This window comes from Gavialis gangeticus, unplaced genomic scaffold (genome assembly GCF_001723915.1).
Source record: "Gavialis gangeticus isolate Ggan-Ray unplaced genomic scaffold, GavGan_comp1, whole genome shotgun sequence".
NCBI classification, from domain to species: domain Eukaryota; kingdom Metazoa; phylum Chordata; order Crocodylia; family Gavialidae; genus Gavialis; species Gavialis gangeticus.
In genome coordinates, this window is record NW_017729009.1 from 8,764,252 (window position 1) to 8,781,852 (window position 17,601).

General features: G+C 59.0%; 2 protein-coding genes across 2 annotated transcripts in view; one reads left to right on the top strand and one right to left on the bottom strand.

The window, feature by feature from the left end:
• Positions 1–6,549: 6,549 nt before the first annotated feature.
• On the top strand, positions 6,550–13,026 carry EPB42 (erythrocyte membrane protein band 4.2). Its single transcript, XM_019509904.1, has 13 exons — positions 6,550–6,661; positions 7,240–7,425; positions 8,020–8,262; positions 8,635–8,753; positions 9,005–9,127; positions 9,513–9,690; positions 10,058–10,196; positions 10,429–10,532; positions 10,628–10,870; positions 11,072–11,392; positions 11,566–11,723; positions 12,046–12,179; positions 12,766–13,026. Exons 1-13 carry the CDS (start codon positions 6,652–6,654, stop codon positions 12,926–12,928), a joined length of 2,121 nt encoding a protein of 706 aa, XP_019365449.1. The 5' UTR covers positions 6,550–6,651; the 3' UTR covers positions 12,929–13,026.
• Positions 13,027–13,365: 339 nt separating this feature from the next.
• The window catches only part of CCNDBP1 (cyclin D1 binding protein 1), a 4,751-nt gene continuing 515 nt past the window's right edge, over positions 13,366–17,601 (bottom strand). Inside the window, exons 2-9 of the mRNA XM_019509733.1 lie at positions 17,424–17,597; positions 17,177–17,273; positions 16,818–16,891; positions 16,470–16,546; positions 15,609–15,862; positions 15,170–15,230; positions 14,163–14,209; positions 13,366–13,763 (exon numbers count right to left, since the gene is read on the bottom strand). Of these exons, the coding sequence (XP_019365278.1) occupies positions 13,655–13,763; positions 14,163–14,209; positions 15,170–15,230; positions 15,609–15,862; positions 16,470–16,546; positions 16,818–16,891; positions 17,177–17,273; positions 17,424–17,597 (893 nt within the window). The 3' untranslated portion in view covers positions 13,366–13,654. The remainder of the gene's footprint in view (positions 13,764–14,162; positions 14,210–15,169; positions 15,231–15,608; positions 15,863–16,469; positions 16,547–16,817; positions 16,892–17,176; positions 17,274–17,423; positions 17,598–17,601) is intronic.

Consider the following 17,601-nt stretch of genomic DNA (forward strand, 5'->3'; position numbering starts at 1 on the left):
CCCCCCCCCCCCCCCCCAGGCTCTAGCCAGGCCTCCATCCTCCTTTTGCTCATGGGAACTGCAGTCACGCTGTAGCAGTCTCCCAGAGAGGGGGTGGGGAGAATGCTTCTTCCAGGCCTTCTGCACAAGACATGTTTGGCGCTAACCTGTTCACTGTGCATCATGTGCAGGTTTTCTTCAGATCCTTTCTTCCATCCCCTGAAGGATCTTTTGCAGATTAAAGGTTCACAATATGCCATTCTTGGCAAGTCCACCATCCCCTACTCCTAGGGAAGTTAGATGTTTGTAACAGGGCTGCAGTATGAAGGGTGGGGCAGCAAAGAGCCTCATTCCTCGTGACTGAGTCCCATCTCTGTAGCTGTGCACTTGCTCAGAGGCACTGCTGCCAAGATATTTCCAGGTCTCTGATGTGCAGGGAGATAATGTGTGTTTTCTAATCCTAGTAAGCACTTAGTATGTGGCCAGAGGGCACAAGGCTCGGCACACTACCTAATATGTTCAGTCCTTGCCCCAAAGGGCTTCCAGTCGAACAGAACAAATGGCTGCGTGTAGCACAGAGCTCAGTCTGGGGCATTGACTTGTTATAACTAACATGCACCAAGAACACAGCAGGCCTCAAGACAAGAAGGGAACTGCCAGCTGTTGCCAGCACATGGGCAGCACAGAGAAAAGGCCCAGAGTCAGGAGAGGTGAGGGAGACAAAGCCGGCCTGCAAAAGAAGTAAAGGGAAGGGGGAGGAGGGAGTGAGGAGCAAGCAGGAGCAGAGCAGTGAAGGTCCCGGGGCAGGAGAAGAAGTTTGCCCTTCCTGAGGCAGGACAGATGAAGGCAAGGGCTGTCAGAAGCCAAAGCTGGAAGGAGAGGGGGGATCTCCCTGGTATGTGCTTTCAAAGAGGGGAACGACCAGGAGAGGCTGCAGCAGGGATTCAGGGAGAGGAAGGGGAGACATCTTCCTGGAAGACATGATAGGACTGAACAAGAGCCTGACCTCTCCCGCTTTCACCAGCTAGCAGCACCTACGCCATGGGCACAACCCCATCTCCTGTAGCAGGAAGAGGAGGCGCAGGCACAGGGGGCGCGAAACACATTGCTAGTCTATTTTCTGGGCCTGCCCTCGATGCGGATAAGTTGTTTGGGGGACACCCAACGCAAAGTCTTCTTCCTGTGGCCCCAGCGTTACCTGTTTCTTTCCAATGTGGCCTCACTGCCATGCTCCCTTTCGATGCAAGTTGCAGTTTTCATGTTGGCAGCGGTGGCCACTGGCCAGCCTTGGAGACTAGCATGGAGCCCATTCTCGTTTCCCCAGCAGATGAAAAGCAATCAGGCATGTGGATTGCAAATTCCCTGTGGCAGGTCTTTGCCTTCTCTGCACAGCAGCATCTGGATCTATTTCCCTGTATAAAGCTGCTGGCAGCACTTCACAAGATGAGCTAAACACTCCCTACAGATCATTTTTCTCTTCACAGCTGCACAAGGGGCTAAATGCTGCTGGTAAGCCAGGCTGGCAGAGGAGAACCCTGGCTGTATTGAAGCCCTGAAACTTGGCAGTTTTCCTTATCTGCCTTTCACAAAGGGACCTCCCTTGCCCGGGAGAGCTCCCTTGCCCCAGGGCGCTGGGCTGAAAAGAGGAACGGTGCCAGCCCTCTGCAACTGGCATGCAGAAAGGGGGATAGGCACCGCTGCCCTGTCAGAGCCCCTGGAGTGCAGAGCAACGTGCACCAACGTGCAGGAGAGCCAGCCCCGCCGTGCTGCTGAGCAAGGACGAGAGAGATCATGGCCACAGGTGAGCCTGGGAGTTTCAGTGGGAGCCCGGGCAGCCGTGTGGGGAGCGCACGGGGACAAGGGAGCTCCACAGGAGAGCCTAGAGGAGTGGATACCTGGATCTTTCTGAGTAAGGAGAAACCATTCCTGGCTCTGTCTGCATGATCTGGCCAGATTCATGTGCCTTCTCTTTGCTATCCTGGCTTCTACCCAGGGCAGACAGCAGCAAAGCCCCTGCTGCTAGTCTCAGAAAGGGCTTGCAATAGCACAACAGCAGAGATTGGGGCTGACCTACTGGACTTTATAAGGGGGCTTCTTACTACAGCAGTTAATGTAAAATACGACTGGCCAAATGCTGCTCTAGTTCACCTCTACCCAAAAAACCTTGTCTGCTCTAGCTCACTACCTTTCGAGGTTCAAGGTAAGGCCGAAACCTTCACAACCTGAGTCCTTTGCAGTGAATTAGTGAGAAGTGTGCTTCATGCTAGTGCCCAGCCTGTGTTCTGAGCAGGGCAGGGACAGGGGCGCTGGGGACATTTCTACTGATGGGCCATGACAGGGGGTGGGGGAAGATGCCTGCCCCTTTGTCTGCACTCAGCTTGACACAAGAGCTGAGTGAGACCTGACCTACCCCATTCATCTTAGGAGGAGGCTGAGTCTGAAGCCTAATGTCACTATTACAGATTCCAGGAAGGATCACTTAGCACAAGTAATCAGCTTCTTTGGGACTGCAGGAGCCCTCGGCACTTCTGGTGGAGCATTGAGCCACTTCTCCATCAGTCTGACTACTTCACGGTAAGGATGGCCAGAGCCTGGAATAGGCTCCCCAGAGAGGTGGTGCTCTCACCTTCCCTGAAGATCTTCAAGAAGAGACTGGATAGGCACCTGGCTGGGGTCTTATGGCCCCTGCCACCCCCAGTGCTCCTTCCTGCCCATGGCAGGGGGTCGGACTCGATGATCTGTCTAGGCCCCTTCTGACTCATTGATTCTATAATCAAAGGAGGAGACTTGCACCTTCCCTATGACGCTCCCTTAGCATTCTCAGTGGTGAATGCTGACCGCGTTGTCTGGCTGATCTACGGTGCGAGGAAAGAGAAACTTCTCTGCGATTCTCGCTGTGTTGGGAAGCACATCAGCACCAAGAGCACTGGGAGAGATGAGCGCAAGGACATCACTGACAGCTACAAGTACAGGGAAGGTACAGAGGCACGCAGCCCCACTGCATCTCCATCAGCCACGGCACCTGGGGGGCGTCCAGGAGTGGTACAAAACAGCCAGCCTGCATGCCGATCGTCTGGGCAGGGAAGGCATCAGATGATGGAGGGCAGGGCATCTCCTGAAGGAAGAAGGCCTGTGGGGTCTCCAGCATTTTCCAGTCCAGACTGGGCTTCTTCTGCCTCTGTGCTGAGGTTGGTTAGTACCGCACGTCAGCTCTGCTGGATTTATGGACAGCAAAACACCAAGGCAGTTTCTCGTTCACAACAGGCTCCCAGGAGGAAAGGCAGGTGCTCGCAAAGGCTCTTGCTAGGGCTCAGCACAGAAAGGCGCGAGGGCCTAGGACAGCAGAGCCCCAGGCTAGCAGGTTTCTGCCAGGACTGAGGGCCTCCCTGGACGTATCCAGCCCAGCTGAGCGCCATGGCCAGGAGGCTCTGAGCAAGGCGCGCACCGCCTGAGGTTGAAACTGGCCAAGTCCCCCGAGGTTGGCCAGGACCTCAGCCTGGTCCTGCTGGCTGGGAATTTGGCTTTCAAGCACAAGGACTTGAAGCTGAGCATCAGCACCAGGTCTGTGCTGCATGATGGCACTCCCTTGCCTCCGTCCTGGCAGAACACCCTGTACATCTCTTTCCATCCCAAAGAAGGTATTTCCATCCTGGCTCGGCTCTGGGGGCAGGGCCCGGGGGGGCCTGTGGGGTGGAGGGGACCCTGTGGGGGTGGCAGTGATGAAGCCGGTGTTTGCAACTCGCCATTCTCTGAAGGTCTGTTCCATTTGCAGAGAAGGTCATCCCATGGACCATCTCCTACGCCCAAGACAGGCTGGTGCGAGTGAGCGTTACTGGGGAGGAGAACTCCACCTGGGAGAAGCTGCTGGTGGAAAGGATCATCACCCTGGCTTACCCCGCTATCCTCATCAATGTATGGCAAGCACATGTAGCTAGCTCCTTCCCTTAGGGACTGAAACCCAGTGCAATGGAGGGCAGGGTGAGGGGGAAGAATGCCCCTCGCAAAGGGAGCTCCTTGTGCCCAGAGGCCTTGAAGGCAGAGGCACTACACGGGACACAGCTGCCCTTACGTAACCGGAGCCCCAGTCACCTCCTTCTGCCACTGGGCAGGGAAAGAGCTCACATGCTGTCCAGCGCGACAGGCGTGGCCTCCCTGCCTCCCACCCATCGCTGCTGGCACTTACAGCCTCCAGTGTGCTGTACCTATTTGTTCCCTCCACGGGCCCCACCTTCCAACTGGAAGAGCTGGGAGCCATTGAAAGCTAGGGACGAGGGACTAGTGGCAGAGCTGTGATTAGGTGTGCAGTCCCTGACACCCAGTCCTAGATGACACTTCTACAGAGCCCCAAATGCCTCCTGCCAGTGCCCCATCCAGCCTGAACAGGCCCCACGGGAGCACCCAGCCTGCTGTAAGGACATCAGCCATTCAAGCAGGTTTGAGCACAGTACAGACACCTGCTTCTCTGCTGCGTTGGCTCGGCAGGGGTTAATACACAAAATAAACCAGTGATGGGGTGTGCCAGGAAGGGTCTGACAAGGCAGGGGCTGCACTGGACATCACTCTCCCTCTGTAGCATCCGCTCCCGCCATTGTCAGACCGGCTGCTGCCTTTCTGCTCCTCTCATTCTGGTTTCTCTACTCAGGTCTTGTCATCCATAGTGGTGAACCGCCTGTTCGCCCTCAAGGTCAAGATCACCATCCCTCTGCACGAGCCAGCCAGGGACTGCGTCCTGACCGTGGAGGGCAGTGGCCTGCTCAAGCAGCAGTTTAGACTTGAGTAAGTACCTGGGCATGTCCTGCTCGGCCATGCTGAGCTGGGCCATAGGACCTGTCCTCCCAGAGCACAGACAAATCCTTACTGCCAGTGGGAAGTCCGTCTCCAAAGAGAGGAGTTAGCAGCAGCCCAACCTGGCAGCAAGACGAGTCTGGGAAAACCCCATGAGCAGGGGCAGAGGTGCCAGTGAGTCAGGAGGCAAGAGCAGGGCTGGGGAGAGGGAGTTCAGTGCTGTGCATGGAAATCCCTGTCATGTCCCTCGTTCAGCATGGGAGTCCTCAGGGCCCAGGAAAGGTCCAATGTCACTTGCCAAATCATCCCCTTCAAGACGGGCCAAAGGCAGCTACAAGTCAACTTGAAGAGCAACAAGTTCAAGGACATCAAAGGTCACACGACTCTCATAGTAGCACCAAATATAAGATTTTAAACACTGCATGATCGCAGCCTTCTGCACACCCTGGGAAGAAGTTCACAAGGATAGAGCTCAGTTTCTGAAAGCAGAGAGACACTACTGTGCACGGCAGCTACTGGAGCACAAGGGGCAATGATCCTGAACAGAGAGAGCCTCCTTGGCACCAGGCACAGCCCAGGTCCTGTCCCACCCACCTGCCAGTGGGTCGGCAGCCCAGGGCGAGCTGCTGTCTTCCCAGGTTAACAATAAAACTGCAACCCTGTTATTCTCTGTGGTTGTTACCTGAATAGACTCTCTGCCGGCTTCCTCCACATCAGGGCTATGCCAGGCAGGCAGGCAGGCAGGCCTGGCACAGCTCAGCCCTAGCGGGTAACTTGGTCCCCATGGCCCCCTTGAGTGCTCTTGGGGTGGACGTGTGCTCTGCTCAGACTTGGCTGGTACGAAGGGCACGGAGCAAACGGGGGCAGGAGGCAAGGTGTTATCAAGAAGGAAGGGACGTGAGAAGCAGCCCTGGATCCAGCATCTGCTCCTGCCCCAGGGAGGGCAGGGGTTACATGCTGTGTCTGAGGACCCGACCGGAGCTCCCCCAGGCAGAGAAATGTCTCCCCAGTCACTTAACAGAGGTCCCATCCCCAGCTACGGAGATGAAGCACTTGCAGGGGCGCAGGTGGGAGATGCTGGGTGTCCTCACCAGTGTAAAGGAGCTCTTGCGCTCTGTGGCAGGGCCCTGGCAATACGCACCACTCCATCCTCACCTGCTGCCCTCCCTGCTGCAAACACCCCTGGGCCGACTTAAAACGTGGTGACAGCCATGGCTGGGGCATTGCCACAGTCCTCCATGCAGCTTCCTCCCCACTCAGGCTGTGCTCCCCCACTTCCATAACAAGCCTTGCACTGCGCCTTGCCCCCTTCACTGCCAAGAAAGCAGGATGGGTGCCAAGCTCTGCCTGTCTCTAGCAAGCACCTGATACCCCTGCCGCACACATGCACTTCTGACAAAGCCCAGAGCTGCGTGCGAGAGATGCAGGGCAGAGTGTCTGGAGATGCTGGCTGGCAGCTCCTTGTTAGCCTTGCTCCCCTCCCTCCTGAGTGCAAGGACTAATATCCTGAGAAGCCCCTTGGTCAGTTTTCCAGCTGCTGTAAAATGCTCGAGTGGTGTAAATAGAGTCTCGGGCAAACTCCCATGTTCTCCCTCTCCTGCTGCGCAGCTCCTCCAAACAGGCTGTCCCTGCACCCTGTCCGCCCCACAGACACACACGCATGGGCTGATAGATAAAGGAATCCCTCTGGCTTCTGCACAGCCAGCCGGCAGGATAAGGGGCCATGAGAGGAGACGAGTCCTGCCCCACCCCAAAAGACGCACTGCAAACAGACAGCATAACCAGGTCTGCTGACAAGCCCTGTCATTCCCAGCGAGAACAGGAAGACAGGGCGACATCCAGGGAGGGAGCTCGGGAGCTCCCGCAGGCAGAGCCGGGGGATCAGACATGGGCCAAGGTGAGCAAGGCAAGGCCTCGGCAGTGGAGGACCAATTGCTTGCGAGGCCTCTGGGACGCACTCAGCTCTGCCGTGGGCAGGGGAGGGCAGGGCCAGCCCTGCGAGGGCACAGGCCAGGACACGAGTGTCCTTAGGGGCCAGCAAATGCAGGGGGACAGAAGCCCCCCAGAGCTGCTGTGGGTTGAAGCATCGCCAACAAGCATGGACAGGTGCAAGAGGCACAGAAGCTGGGAGGGGGACGCAACAGCAATCCTCTGGGTCCCCAAGCCACACCTGGGAGTGCACAGCTCAAGGGGGCTTGCGACAGCCTCAGGAACAGGGCAATACGGGCTTGCTCCAGGACTGCAGCCAGAGAAAGGGGCTGCTGCCTTCTCCCCACACCTACCTCAATGGCACGGCACCAGGCAGCGTGGCTCAGGCAGCCCCTGCTCTCTGGACTGTCCTGCCCTGGCATCGGGGAGGTCGGAGGCATCAGTAGCATCAGAGACTCAGAGGGCAGGAGCTGCAGGGAACCCCCGAGGGAGGCAGCTCCCAGCAACCGCTGCCCTGACTTCCCTGCACCTCCTCTTGCTCTGCAGCCCTGCACATCGCCAAGCATGACCTGCAGGTGCCAGCAAACAATGGTGCCCACCGCACCGCAGCGATCAGCACCGAGCGGCTGGTGGTGCGCCGGGGGCAGCCGTTTTCCATCGCTCTGCACTTTGCAGCAGAGGTTCACAACTACCTGCAACAGCTGAAGAGGGTCTCCCTGGTCGTGCAGACAGGTAACACCCAGCAGACACCAGGGGCCAGGATGGTTGAATGCTCAGCACTTAAACACCTTTCAGTCAAGACTGGCTGCCTTGCCCAGACACTCGCCTCAAGCACCTGGGAACTGGTGCAGAGACCCCAGGGCCTGTGCCGCCGGGGGCTTTTGCAGCCAATCTGCCCAGCTGCAGGCAGCAGCCCCAACCCTTGTGGGGCAGATCACCCCTTATCTGCCTACGTTCCTCACCACTGTCAGAGCCAGGAGGTGGCACAGCCCCTGGACCTCGGGCCTGGTCCAGCCCAAACATGCCCTTGTCTCAAAATCAGTCAATGTGGGCGACAGCACCCAGCATTAGCAACCCCGTGGGAGGGGGAAGGGGAGGGCAGGGCCCCAGGGAGCACAGGAGCCGCTGCGGCCAGAGACATGGCCAGACGCGTGCACAAAGAGGGCAATGGCAGCTGGGCCGGGCCATGGGTGACAGCAGTGGGAGGCGCCATTGGGGAGCCAGGGCCCAACTCTGCGCCCCCTGCACCGTCAGGGTCCCGATCAGCGCTGGGAGCAGACGGGCCTGGCCTGGCCTGCACCTGACCCGCTGTGTCTCCGGCTGCAGGGCCCCGGCCGTGCAAAGCAGATGGCACCCGCGTGCAGTTTCCTGTCTCCAGCCTGGGGGACCGCAGCGGGTGGAGCGCAGCTGTCAAGGAGTGCGACTCGCTCTCCTGGAGCCTCTCCGTGACCAGCCCAGCCAGTGCCGCCGTCGGCCACTACACCCTGCTGCTGCGCATCCACGGCACGCGGCGGGCCACCGAGCACCCGCTGGGGACCTTCACGCTGCTCTTCAACCCCTGGTGCCGAGGTAGGTGGGCAGCCAGAGGGGCACGCTGGGCCAGCCACGTCACAACAGCAGCTCTGAGCGCCCCTGCCGAGAGTCTGGCAGAGCCGTAGCGTTTCCTTTAGCTCAGCCTTATCAGTCAGCTGCCTGGGGTATAGGGGAGATGCCAGAGGCCCTTCCTCCAGACACAAACCCAAGCGGCAGGGACAGGTGCCAGCTGGTGCTGAAGCCGGGACAGGCAGGTCCTGCAAGCAGGGACAAGAGCTGCAAGCAACCATCTCCTGCCCTGCCAGCACTGGTGGCACTGCTCCGACCCACTCCCATTGCTGGCTGCTAGACCTTTGCTCCTCCTCACTTGGGGGTGGTGAGCACCTCCTCCCACATTTTTTGTCCTAGATGACAGCGTCTTCCTGGCCAACGAGGCACAGCGGCAGGAGTGTGTCCTGAACCAGGACGGCAGCATCTACTGGGGCACCGAGAGCACAATCCAGGTGCAGCCCTGGGACTTCAGCCAGGTGAGCCAGATTCCGGGACCACCCCGCCCCTCGGCCCCCAGGCAGAGGACAGGGGGTCTCCCACATAGCACATGGGACGGGGAGATCTCTGTCTTTCCCACAGGCTGCACAGAGCTGCCAGGGCCTGGGGGCAAAGACACCGACACGCCGTTCTTGGAGTACGGGCTCTGACCCGTCAGTGGGGGGCCGGGCCAAGCAGCCTGGCGGTGGGTCCACACGCCGCCCCACGGGGGGTCCTGCTCTCATTTCAGTTCGAGGAGGACATTGTTGACATCTGCTTCAAGCTGCTGGACGTGGGCGCGCACTGGCAGCAGGACACAGACCGCACCAAGCGCGGTGACCCCGTGCATGTCTGTCGCCTGGTCGGGGCCATGGTAAGGAGAGCGGGGTGGGGTGGGTCACACTTCCCTCATGGGCGAGACCCAGAGATGGGGAAAGGCCCAGAATCCGTGCGTGCCCGATTTGCTGCCATGGCACAAGCCAAGAAGCACGTCTGCCCACCAACCCCATTTCCAGCCCTGCCCTGCCCCTGGCCCTCCTTTGCCCCGGGCTCCCACACCACCCGCACTGCTGGGGCAGGCAGCATCCCACGCCACAAGCACCGGCACCGCAGCCTGCCAGGAGCTGCCACCTCCCCTTCACAGCTCCCACCCCAGCGCTGCGCAAAGAGGACAGTAGCAGCAGCAGCCGGGCAAGACACCGCGCTGGGGGCCAAGCGGTGGTCACTGCTCAACTCTCCCATCTCCTTTTCCCGGGAAGCTGAACTGCAACAAGCTCAGAAGGGTCCTGACCAGAGGCTGGACTGCTGAACGCGGTGACGGGACACCCCCCACCCAGTGGCTGGGCAGCGCCCCCATCCTCCGGCAGTGGGCAGCAGAACGGTGCCAGCCCGTGCGGTACGGGCAGTGCTGGGTGTTTGCGGCCGTCACGTGCTCAGGTACCGCAGCTGCTGTCAGTCCGAGAGCCACCGGCTTGTGGCTAGAGCAGGCCCCAGCAGCGCCTCTGCGCCATCCCCGGCTCCTAAACCAGCTCAGGCCCTTCTCTCAGCCTCCTGCAAATGGCCATGCAGCGCCTCAGCAACCGGGTCCGCAGCCACGCACCCCTGGCCTGTATCCACCCGGGCTCGGCCCACGATGCCCAGAGTCCCGGCTGCGGCAGGGAGAGGGGCGCAGATCCTCCCCCGCCTTTTCCAAAGGAACGATGCTTCTTGCCGACACGGTGCCCACCCAGAGGAAGCCGCTCCATGGCCAGAGGGGAGGGCAGGTGACTTGCCCCTCACGGCTCTTCCTCTTCTCTCTGCACAGTGCTGCGGTGCCTGGGAATTCCCACCCGTGTCGTCACCAGCTTCACGTGGGCCCACAACACGGGTGGCCAGCTAAGTGTGGACGAGTACTACAGCGAGAGCGGGGACAGGGTTGCGTACAACGGCAAGGCCAGCATCTGGTGAGGAAGCCCAGCTCGCGCTCGAGGGTGCAGGGGCAGCAGCACTGGGTCAGCCCACAGCCCTGCCCTGAGGCGCTGGTGCCCCAGACCTAGGCCCAGGGGTGAATCCAGCCTGCCTCCCACTCCCCGTCCCCTGGGGTGATGCAGCAGGAAGGCACAATGGCGTGGCCAAGGGGGACCCTGAGCCTCAGCAGAGCCCCCCAGTGCAAGCGGGTGCCCTCATCTCCTGCAGGAGCTTCCATACCTGGAACGAGTGCTGGATGGCACGGCCGGACCTGTCCCCAGGCTACGACGGGTGGCAGGTTTTGGACGCCACCCCCCAGGAGAAGAGCGGAGGTAAGACCCCAAAGAGGCTCGGGGACAGTGGAAAAAAAGGGCAGCTGCCGGCCCCCTCCCCTGACCACAGCTAACCCACACGCTTCTCCCCACAGGCCCATCCAGCTGTGGGCCGGCCCCGGTGCGTGCCATTAGGGACGGCATCCTGGAGCTGGACCCCGACGTCGCGCCCCTCTTTGCGGCCCTGAATGCAGAGCACCGTGTCTGGGTGCAGCGGCCTGATCGCAGGTTCCAGCGGGCAGCCAGCGGTGGCCGCTACTTGGGCAACAGCATCAGCACCAAGGCGATGAGCTGTGATCGCTGCCAGGACCTCACGCACCTCTACAAGTTTCCCGAAGGTACGGCTGGGGTTGGGGGACCCTGGCAGCCATCTCCTGCCTGAGGGACCTGCAACAGGGTCTTGATGGGCTGCCCACCTGCCCTCGAGGATTCAGGAGAGGAGACAGAGACAGTGGTGTCCGCTGGTCTGGGAGACGTGTTGTATTGCACCTGCCCAGTGACACCACTGAGCAGAAAACGGTGTTTTTGTAACGTGGCAGGGTCTCCTCAGGCAAAAGAGGTGCTTGAGAGAGTCCACAAGAAGACAAGCAAACTGGAGGGAGCCAGCAGCAGAGAGACAGATCTTAGCACCCTTCTTCCTGCTATCAAAGACCTGGCTCTTCTGCTCTTCGTCTGTATCCAGTCCAAGAGCTCCGTGCTGCTGGGACAGGACATCCAGCTAGCCGTGACAGTGGCTAACCGGAGCGGTGGGGAGAGAGCCGTCTACCTGGTGCTGGGGGGCCAAACTTTGCAGTACGATGGCACCCCCATTACACAGCTCTGGAAGGAAGAGCTTCAGTTCACTCTCAGACATAATGAAGGTAAGGATGGTTCCATATGTGTGCAGGCAGCACAGCTCCAGCCCCTGCCCTGTGGCAAGGATAAAAAGCACATTTAGCACCAGCACATGCTGGACTGGTAACTTCCAGCAGACTCCAGGCTGAGGCCAGACCTCAGCACTGACTCGTGCCTGTATTTCATGACTCTGTTCCAGAGAAGACCCTAGCTGCCCAGGTGCCCTACTTGCAGTACAAGAGTGCGCTGGGAGACGGCCACCTGATGCTGAGCGCTCTGCTAAAGGACGTGGACACCCTGAGTGTGCACTTTGCACAGGAAGAAATCAGCATCTGCAAGCCCCAGCTTGCCATCAAGGTTTGAACTAAAGCAGCCGTTGCTTGCCTACTGCAGCAGGCGCCAGCGCTGGGAGCATGCTCTCTTCCCCCCCAGCACTACCCTAAGATGGGCCCGGGGGAAGGGAGCAGGCAGGGCTGACCTGCGCCCAGCTACCCCATCCATGCCCTGCTCACCTGCCTGCAAGAGCGCGGAAGACAATGAGCAGTGGGAAGTGCAGGGGCTGCAAGAGGAGCCCAAACGGAGGACTTGCCAGTCCAGGGGGCAGCAATCTCAGGCACCAGAGCCCATGGAAGCTTCTCGTGCAACTTCTCAGTCCCAGCTCATTGTCTCCTCTCCGCAGCTCCCCCAGAGTGTGATGCAGTACCAGCCAACCATGGCAGAGATCAGCCTCCAGAACCCCCTGCCTGAGCCCCTGGAGCAGTGTGTGCTATCAGTGACAGGGAGAGGACTCATCTACAGAGAAAGGACATACAGGTAAGGGCACCCTGCCCCTGCCAAGCACAGTAGCCTGCTTTCAAAGCTTTGGAATAGGCCCGAAACAGGGTAAAGGCCACCATGCTGCAGAGGTGACACCTACCATCACTGGCACCACCGGGGTGGGCCCCATCGCCTCCCGTCCGCTAGCCAGAGGCGATGCCACGGTTCCACTCCCATTGGACCAAAGAGAAAATGAGAATGAGAAGCTGCAGGACAACCCCAGCTGTGGTGTTTGTGGAACGGCCACAGCCACAGGCCCCAGCCAGTGAGAGGAGGCAGGAGCCCAAGGATGGAAGCAAGGGGCCAAGGACAGGGACTAGACAGACATATCAGCATGAGAAGGTGGCTCCAGGCAGCTGAGCGAAGCTGTGCAAGCTGCTGCAGTGTCATCAGGAGCTGCCTCTCCAGCTGCCAGAATAGCAGGAGCTGAGCCAAGCCCTGCTGACAGGGACTTCTCCTCCATGTGCAGCAGTGAGGACAGTCCCACCCCCCTCCTTGGAGCAGCCCCCCAAATTCTCTGCCAGGAGATGCCAAGCCTTGCAGAACAGCTGCACCATCTGAATAACCCCCTCTTGCCTTTCAGGTGCGACACTGTGCAGCCCAGCAGCAGCCTGCATGTGCACATCCCCTTCACTCCCACACAGGCAGGGACCAAGAGGCTAACTGTGCACCTCAGCTGCACCCAGATCCAGGACATCAAAGGCTACAGAAGTGTCAACATTGTGGCTGCCCAACCCCCAGCTTAATGCCGATGATGCTGCCCTCAGCTCCTTTCAGGCAAGCCGGCAAGAGCCCCCACTGCTCACACTTTCCAATAAAGCCACATTTGAGCTGAGTGACTGAACTGCTGTGTGACTGCAATGGCCTGTATGACGCCCCATTCGCAAGCCCATACCTCTAGGCCCATCCCCAGGACACCTCAACTACTAAGGAAAAAGGCACTACCCTGAAATGTGAAGGGGAATGTGCTGCATCCCTTAGAGCTGCACTCAGCTCCCATGGAGCCAGGGAGCTGCTGACCCAGCAAACAGCATTTTCCACTGTATCCTCAGGGAGGCGGGTGGCACTGCTGCTCACATCTGGGAACGAGCTGGCTCAGCCAAAGCTGGCAGGACAAACCCACAAAGGATGCCAGGGCCCTTCCCCTCCGCACACAAAGCCGTCTCCACACAAGAGGCAACCGCATGAACCCAGTTATGTTTTATTGCTCTTTCTGCCTTCACGGCTAGCCCGAACATCAAGCAGGGACGAGACCCATTCACAGCATCCACATACAACTCCACGTTGTCCCGAGTCTAAGCTTTGCTTTGGCAGCTGCTAGAGAACGTCAGCGAGCCACCTTTGCTTTTGCAAAGTTCTTCGCAGTTGGAAAAGCTCCTCACTCCAAGCGCCACTCTCATCCCACTCCCTTTGCTGCAGGGAATGGCCAGATCCACCTCAGACCCTGACCACAGCATGTAGGGACACAGGCATCAGAGTTCACCCTGTGTGAAGTCCTTTATTTTGTTCATGTTGTGATCTACTGCCCCAGTCAGAAACAGCAGCCAGCCCTCCTCCGATGGGGGGCATGCATGGCTTGCCCTGCAGGTGAAGGAGAAAGCATCAGGTATGGCTTAGGGGGAGCCCTAGGTAATAGACCATTGCATGCCACGCAGCCATCATGACACGTGACTGGTGCAGTTCCCTCAAGCCCTCAGGACTGGACAGAGCCACATCCTACCTTCTCCACAACCACGGATTCATCTTTGAATACCCCCAGACACACACACAGCTCTGCCCCACCACCCAGCTGTCACCTCTCCCACTCCCCCACGCTACTTGGTGATACTGGGGTTGTTCCAAAGACAGATACTTGCAACCCAAAAGTGCCCAGACAAGTCCCATCTTCCAGGACTGACTTGCCCATTTTCTAGACGTGGTCAACCATCAGGAGAGGCACCCATACACCCTGCTCTTGAGAGGGCCCAAAAATTCACTCACCTTGCAATTTCTAGCATCTTCTTCAGGACAGAAGCAAGTTTAGCTGCCTAAGGAGAGACCGAAAGGAAAGCAACCGAGTCAGCCCAGCCTGCGTCTGACCCGCCTGGCTTCAGGGGAAGGCGCATGCTACCTCGCTCCAGGCTCCAGCACAATTACAGTAGGTTTAGTTCAGGGGTGTCAAAAATACAGCCCACGAGACAGAGCCCTATCATCTGGCCCCTAGTGCTGCCCCTCAAGAGCTGACCCACATGCTGATTGTGGTGCCGGCTCCAGCCAGTACAGGATGTGCACTGGGTCCAGCCCACAGGGTGGCCCTGCACCACTGGTCTGGCCCATGGGGCCAGGTGAATTTGACACCCTGGTTTAGTTCACTAAAAGGCTTTAAATGCTACTTTGCATCTTTCTAATCTACTTGTCTCCAGCTGTATATAGACCAGAACAACTCACAAGTAAATGAACAATCTAGTGAAAGAAGTGCATCATTTGCTATTTTAATGTATGAAAGTAGAAACCTGCTTTGCAAACACAGAGCTATAGAACAGCTTAAGTGACTGCATCCAGCTCACCCTCCTGCTTAGCACCCTAACGAGAATCAACTTTTCTTTAGAAAAATAAAGAATACCGATGCAGAACAGATCAGATCTAGGTGCCGGCTGGCTCATTCAGATCAATTCCCTTGCTGCCACAGAAGGGTACTCCTCTCAGCAGACAGCTTTGGTCCAGCTGCCGCAGGCACCACACACAGACATCTCTGAGCTGTACAGCTGAGATAAGGACCAGCAGGGCCTTTTGACCCCCACTCCAGATAGGCCATGGTCCTTTGAGGCAAGAACCAACACAGTTTTCCTCAGGTTGCCAAGGGGGCCCCACACCAACCAGCTCTCCTCGGCTAAGGGAGTTACTCTGTAGACCTGACAGATGCCGGCCCCCCCTTGGACAAGCTCTGCTCTCCACGGGAGCCAGGCCAGGGCCTCTATAAAGGAAGGCTGAAGAACAGCAGGACTTACATTGAGGCGCACAGCCAGCTGGTTCACGGGTGGATACATGCTCAGCGCCAGCTCGTCCACACTACGGCAGAACAGAAAGAGCAGTCACTACAGGAGGGGGACCCCCTGGCAGTGCCACCACCAAGCACACCGCACAAGGTGACACCAGCCAACTACTGAATCGCCTCCGAGAGCAAACTGGTGCTGCCAGAACCCATGCTGAACCTGCCTGAACACACACTCCCTTGCCTGGCAGCCAGGGCATCACTCCGGTTCCCCAGGCTGCCTCCTTGGAGCTCTCTCCTGCCCAGCCAGGATGACTCTTGCAGACCATCCCACAGGTCCCGGGTCAAATGTCCCTACTCCCATCACCAGCTCAGAAGGCAACACAACCCTTGCGAAGATGCTGCTTCTAGCACAGCACCCAGCAAGACACAATGAAAGGGAAGGGAGGATTCACCTAGGGCTGATCTCGTTGGCAATGTCTGCAAGGTCGTCCAGCTGTGCGACATGTTCCGGTGTGTCTGCTTTGCCATGAGCCTTCACTGCACCCAAGACCTTCTTCAGGCAGGCTTTGGAGGCCTTCATCAGCCCCATGCAGGGGTTGAGCAGCTTCCGGTCAGCCTCGGACCAGTAGATATCCCTATTGCCTCGAGAACCCAGCTCCTCGTCCTCCATGACGTCCCCATAGGGGTCACCTCCTCCAACCTGAGCCTGAGGACACAGGCACGTTGGGATTCTGGAACCCACCATCTGCCCCAGACACGATAAGCAATCCCCAGCACACACCCAAGCTTCCCTCGGGATCCCCCAGCTCCCAGGTTTCCAAGGCCATTACTGAGAAGGCTTCTCTGTAGGAGACTGATATGGAAGTTAGCCCCTCCCTCAGGCAAATCCAGGACACCAAATGCCAAGAGCCTGCTGGTAAATCTGATATCTTTTACTAGGCCAACTATTTTATTACTTAATAAAAGATATTGGATTCACCCAAAGAACCTTGCCCAGCTATGTCCTTAGACCAGCAGGGCTACAACCAACACCCCGGAAACAAGAGCCTGCGGGAACACCCCTCTTCCCACCAGCAAACAACCCCTCAGGAACAAGCCAGGGACATGAGTTGCAGCAGCCCTATATCAAGCTAGAATCTGAACACACCACAGGGGCCCCTGCATGTGGCTGAGCATCCGGTCCAAGTCAAAACCAAAACACAGAAACCGACTGGATTGCTGCCCGGGACAAACTCATTGCCTGCTGTCACCGCAGCACTACTGCAAAGCCCAGAGCTGTCGGCTGTCTGTAGAGAGGAGTAAGTCCCTCTTACCTGCTCCATCTCCTTCAGGGCATCCTTGACCACATCCAGATACGTGGCCACAACTGACACGACGGCGGCCTGATTATCTGCACGCAGAGGCCAAAGGGAGGTGAGAGGGCCCAGGGCTGTGCAGACACCTGCCATCTCCCCAGCATGCACCGCACTCCCCCACCTCCCTGCAGTCATTCATAGAGTTGCAGCGTCACGGCAGCAGGTGACTCGGCTCCCAGGCCTGGAGAGGCTCATGCGGCAGGGGCTGGTCTCCTAGGAGCCACCTGCTCTACTCCGTCTCGGGGGCTACCAGGGCCAGTCCTGCTGCGAGCAGAGCTCTGTGCTACTTGCAGTGACACCACCTACCTCGCGGCAGGCTGGACACCTGCTCGCATGCCTCCCACACGCCACCAGTTGATATGAGCTGCTCCTGAGACAAACTGAAACGGAGAAAGAAAATCCCTCAGGGCCACGGACCCATCATGACAGAGGACGGAACAGCACCTGGCAGCCGGCTGCCAGAGTGACCTGGCCGCACAGACCCCCACCTCCGTCACGCGATGTCCAGCCCCAGGCTCCCACCCTGCTCCGCGCACATCTCCGCTCCGCCTTCCCGGGGACGCCTGGTGACGGCGCACAAGGCCTCCGCTCTTCACTGCAGCTGCAACCCGCCGCAAGGTCCAGCTGGGGTGGGGCGGGGCAGGGCAGGGCTGGGCCAGTGTTACCTCTGCAGAGCGGTGCTAACAATCACGTCTGTGAGCTGGATCATTCCCTCCACCACCTCGGCAGTGGCATCACGCACCATCTTGCGGAGAGTCGTTCCTGCGAGAGGTTTAGGAGGAAAAGGCTGAAGGCTGGGACACCACACCAAGCACGGGGCCGCTCTGCAAGGCCCCTTCTGCCCCACGGCCCAAGCCTGCCCCCACGAGCGCCCTCCCGGCTCCTTCAGGATAGTGCGAGCTGCCGCCTCACCTCGGTCCTTGGGCAGCCCATGGTAGGCTGCAGCGGCAGCCAGGACGGCATCCCGCACGCCGTCGCACAGCTTCTCGCAGTCCTGCAGTCGGGCGAGGGCGGAGGGTGAAGGAGGCGAGGGGCAGGCGGGGGGTGGCGGGGCGGGGGCGCGGGCCGGCCCCCGGGCAGCAGCAAGGGC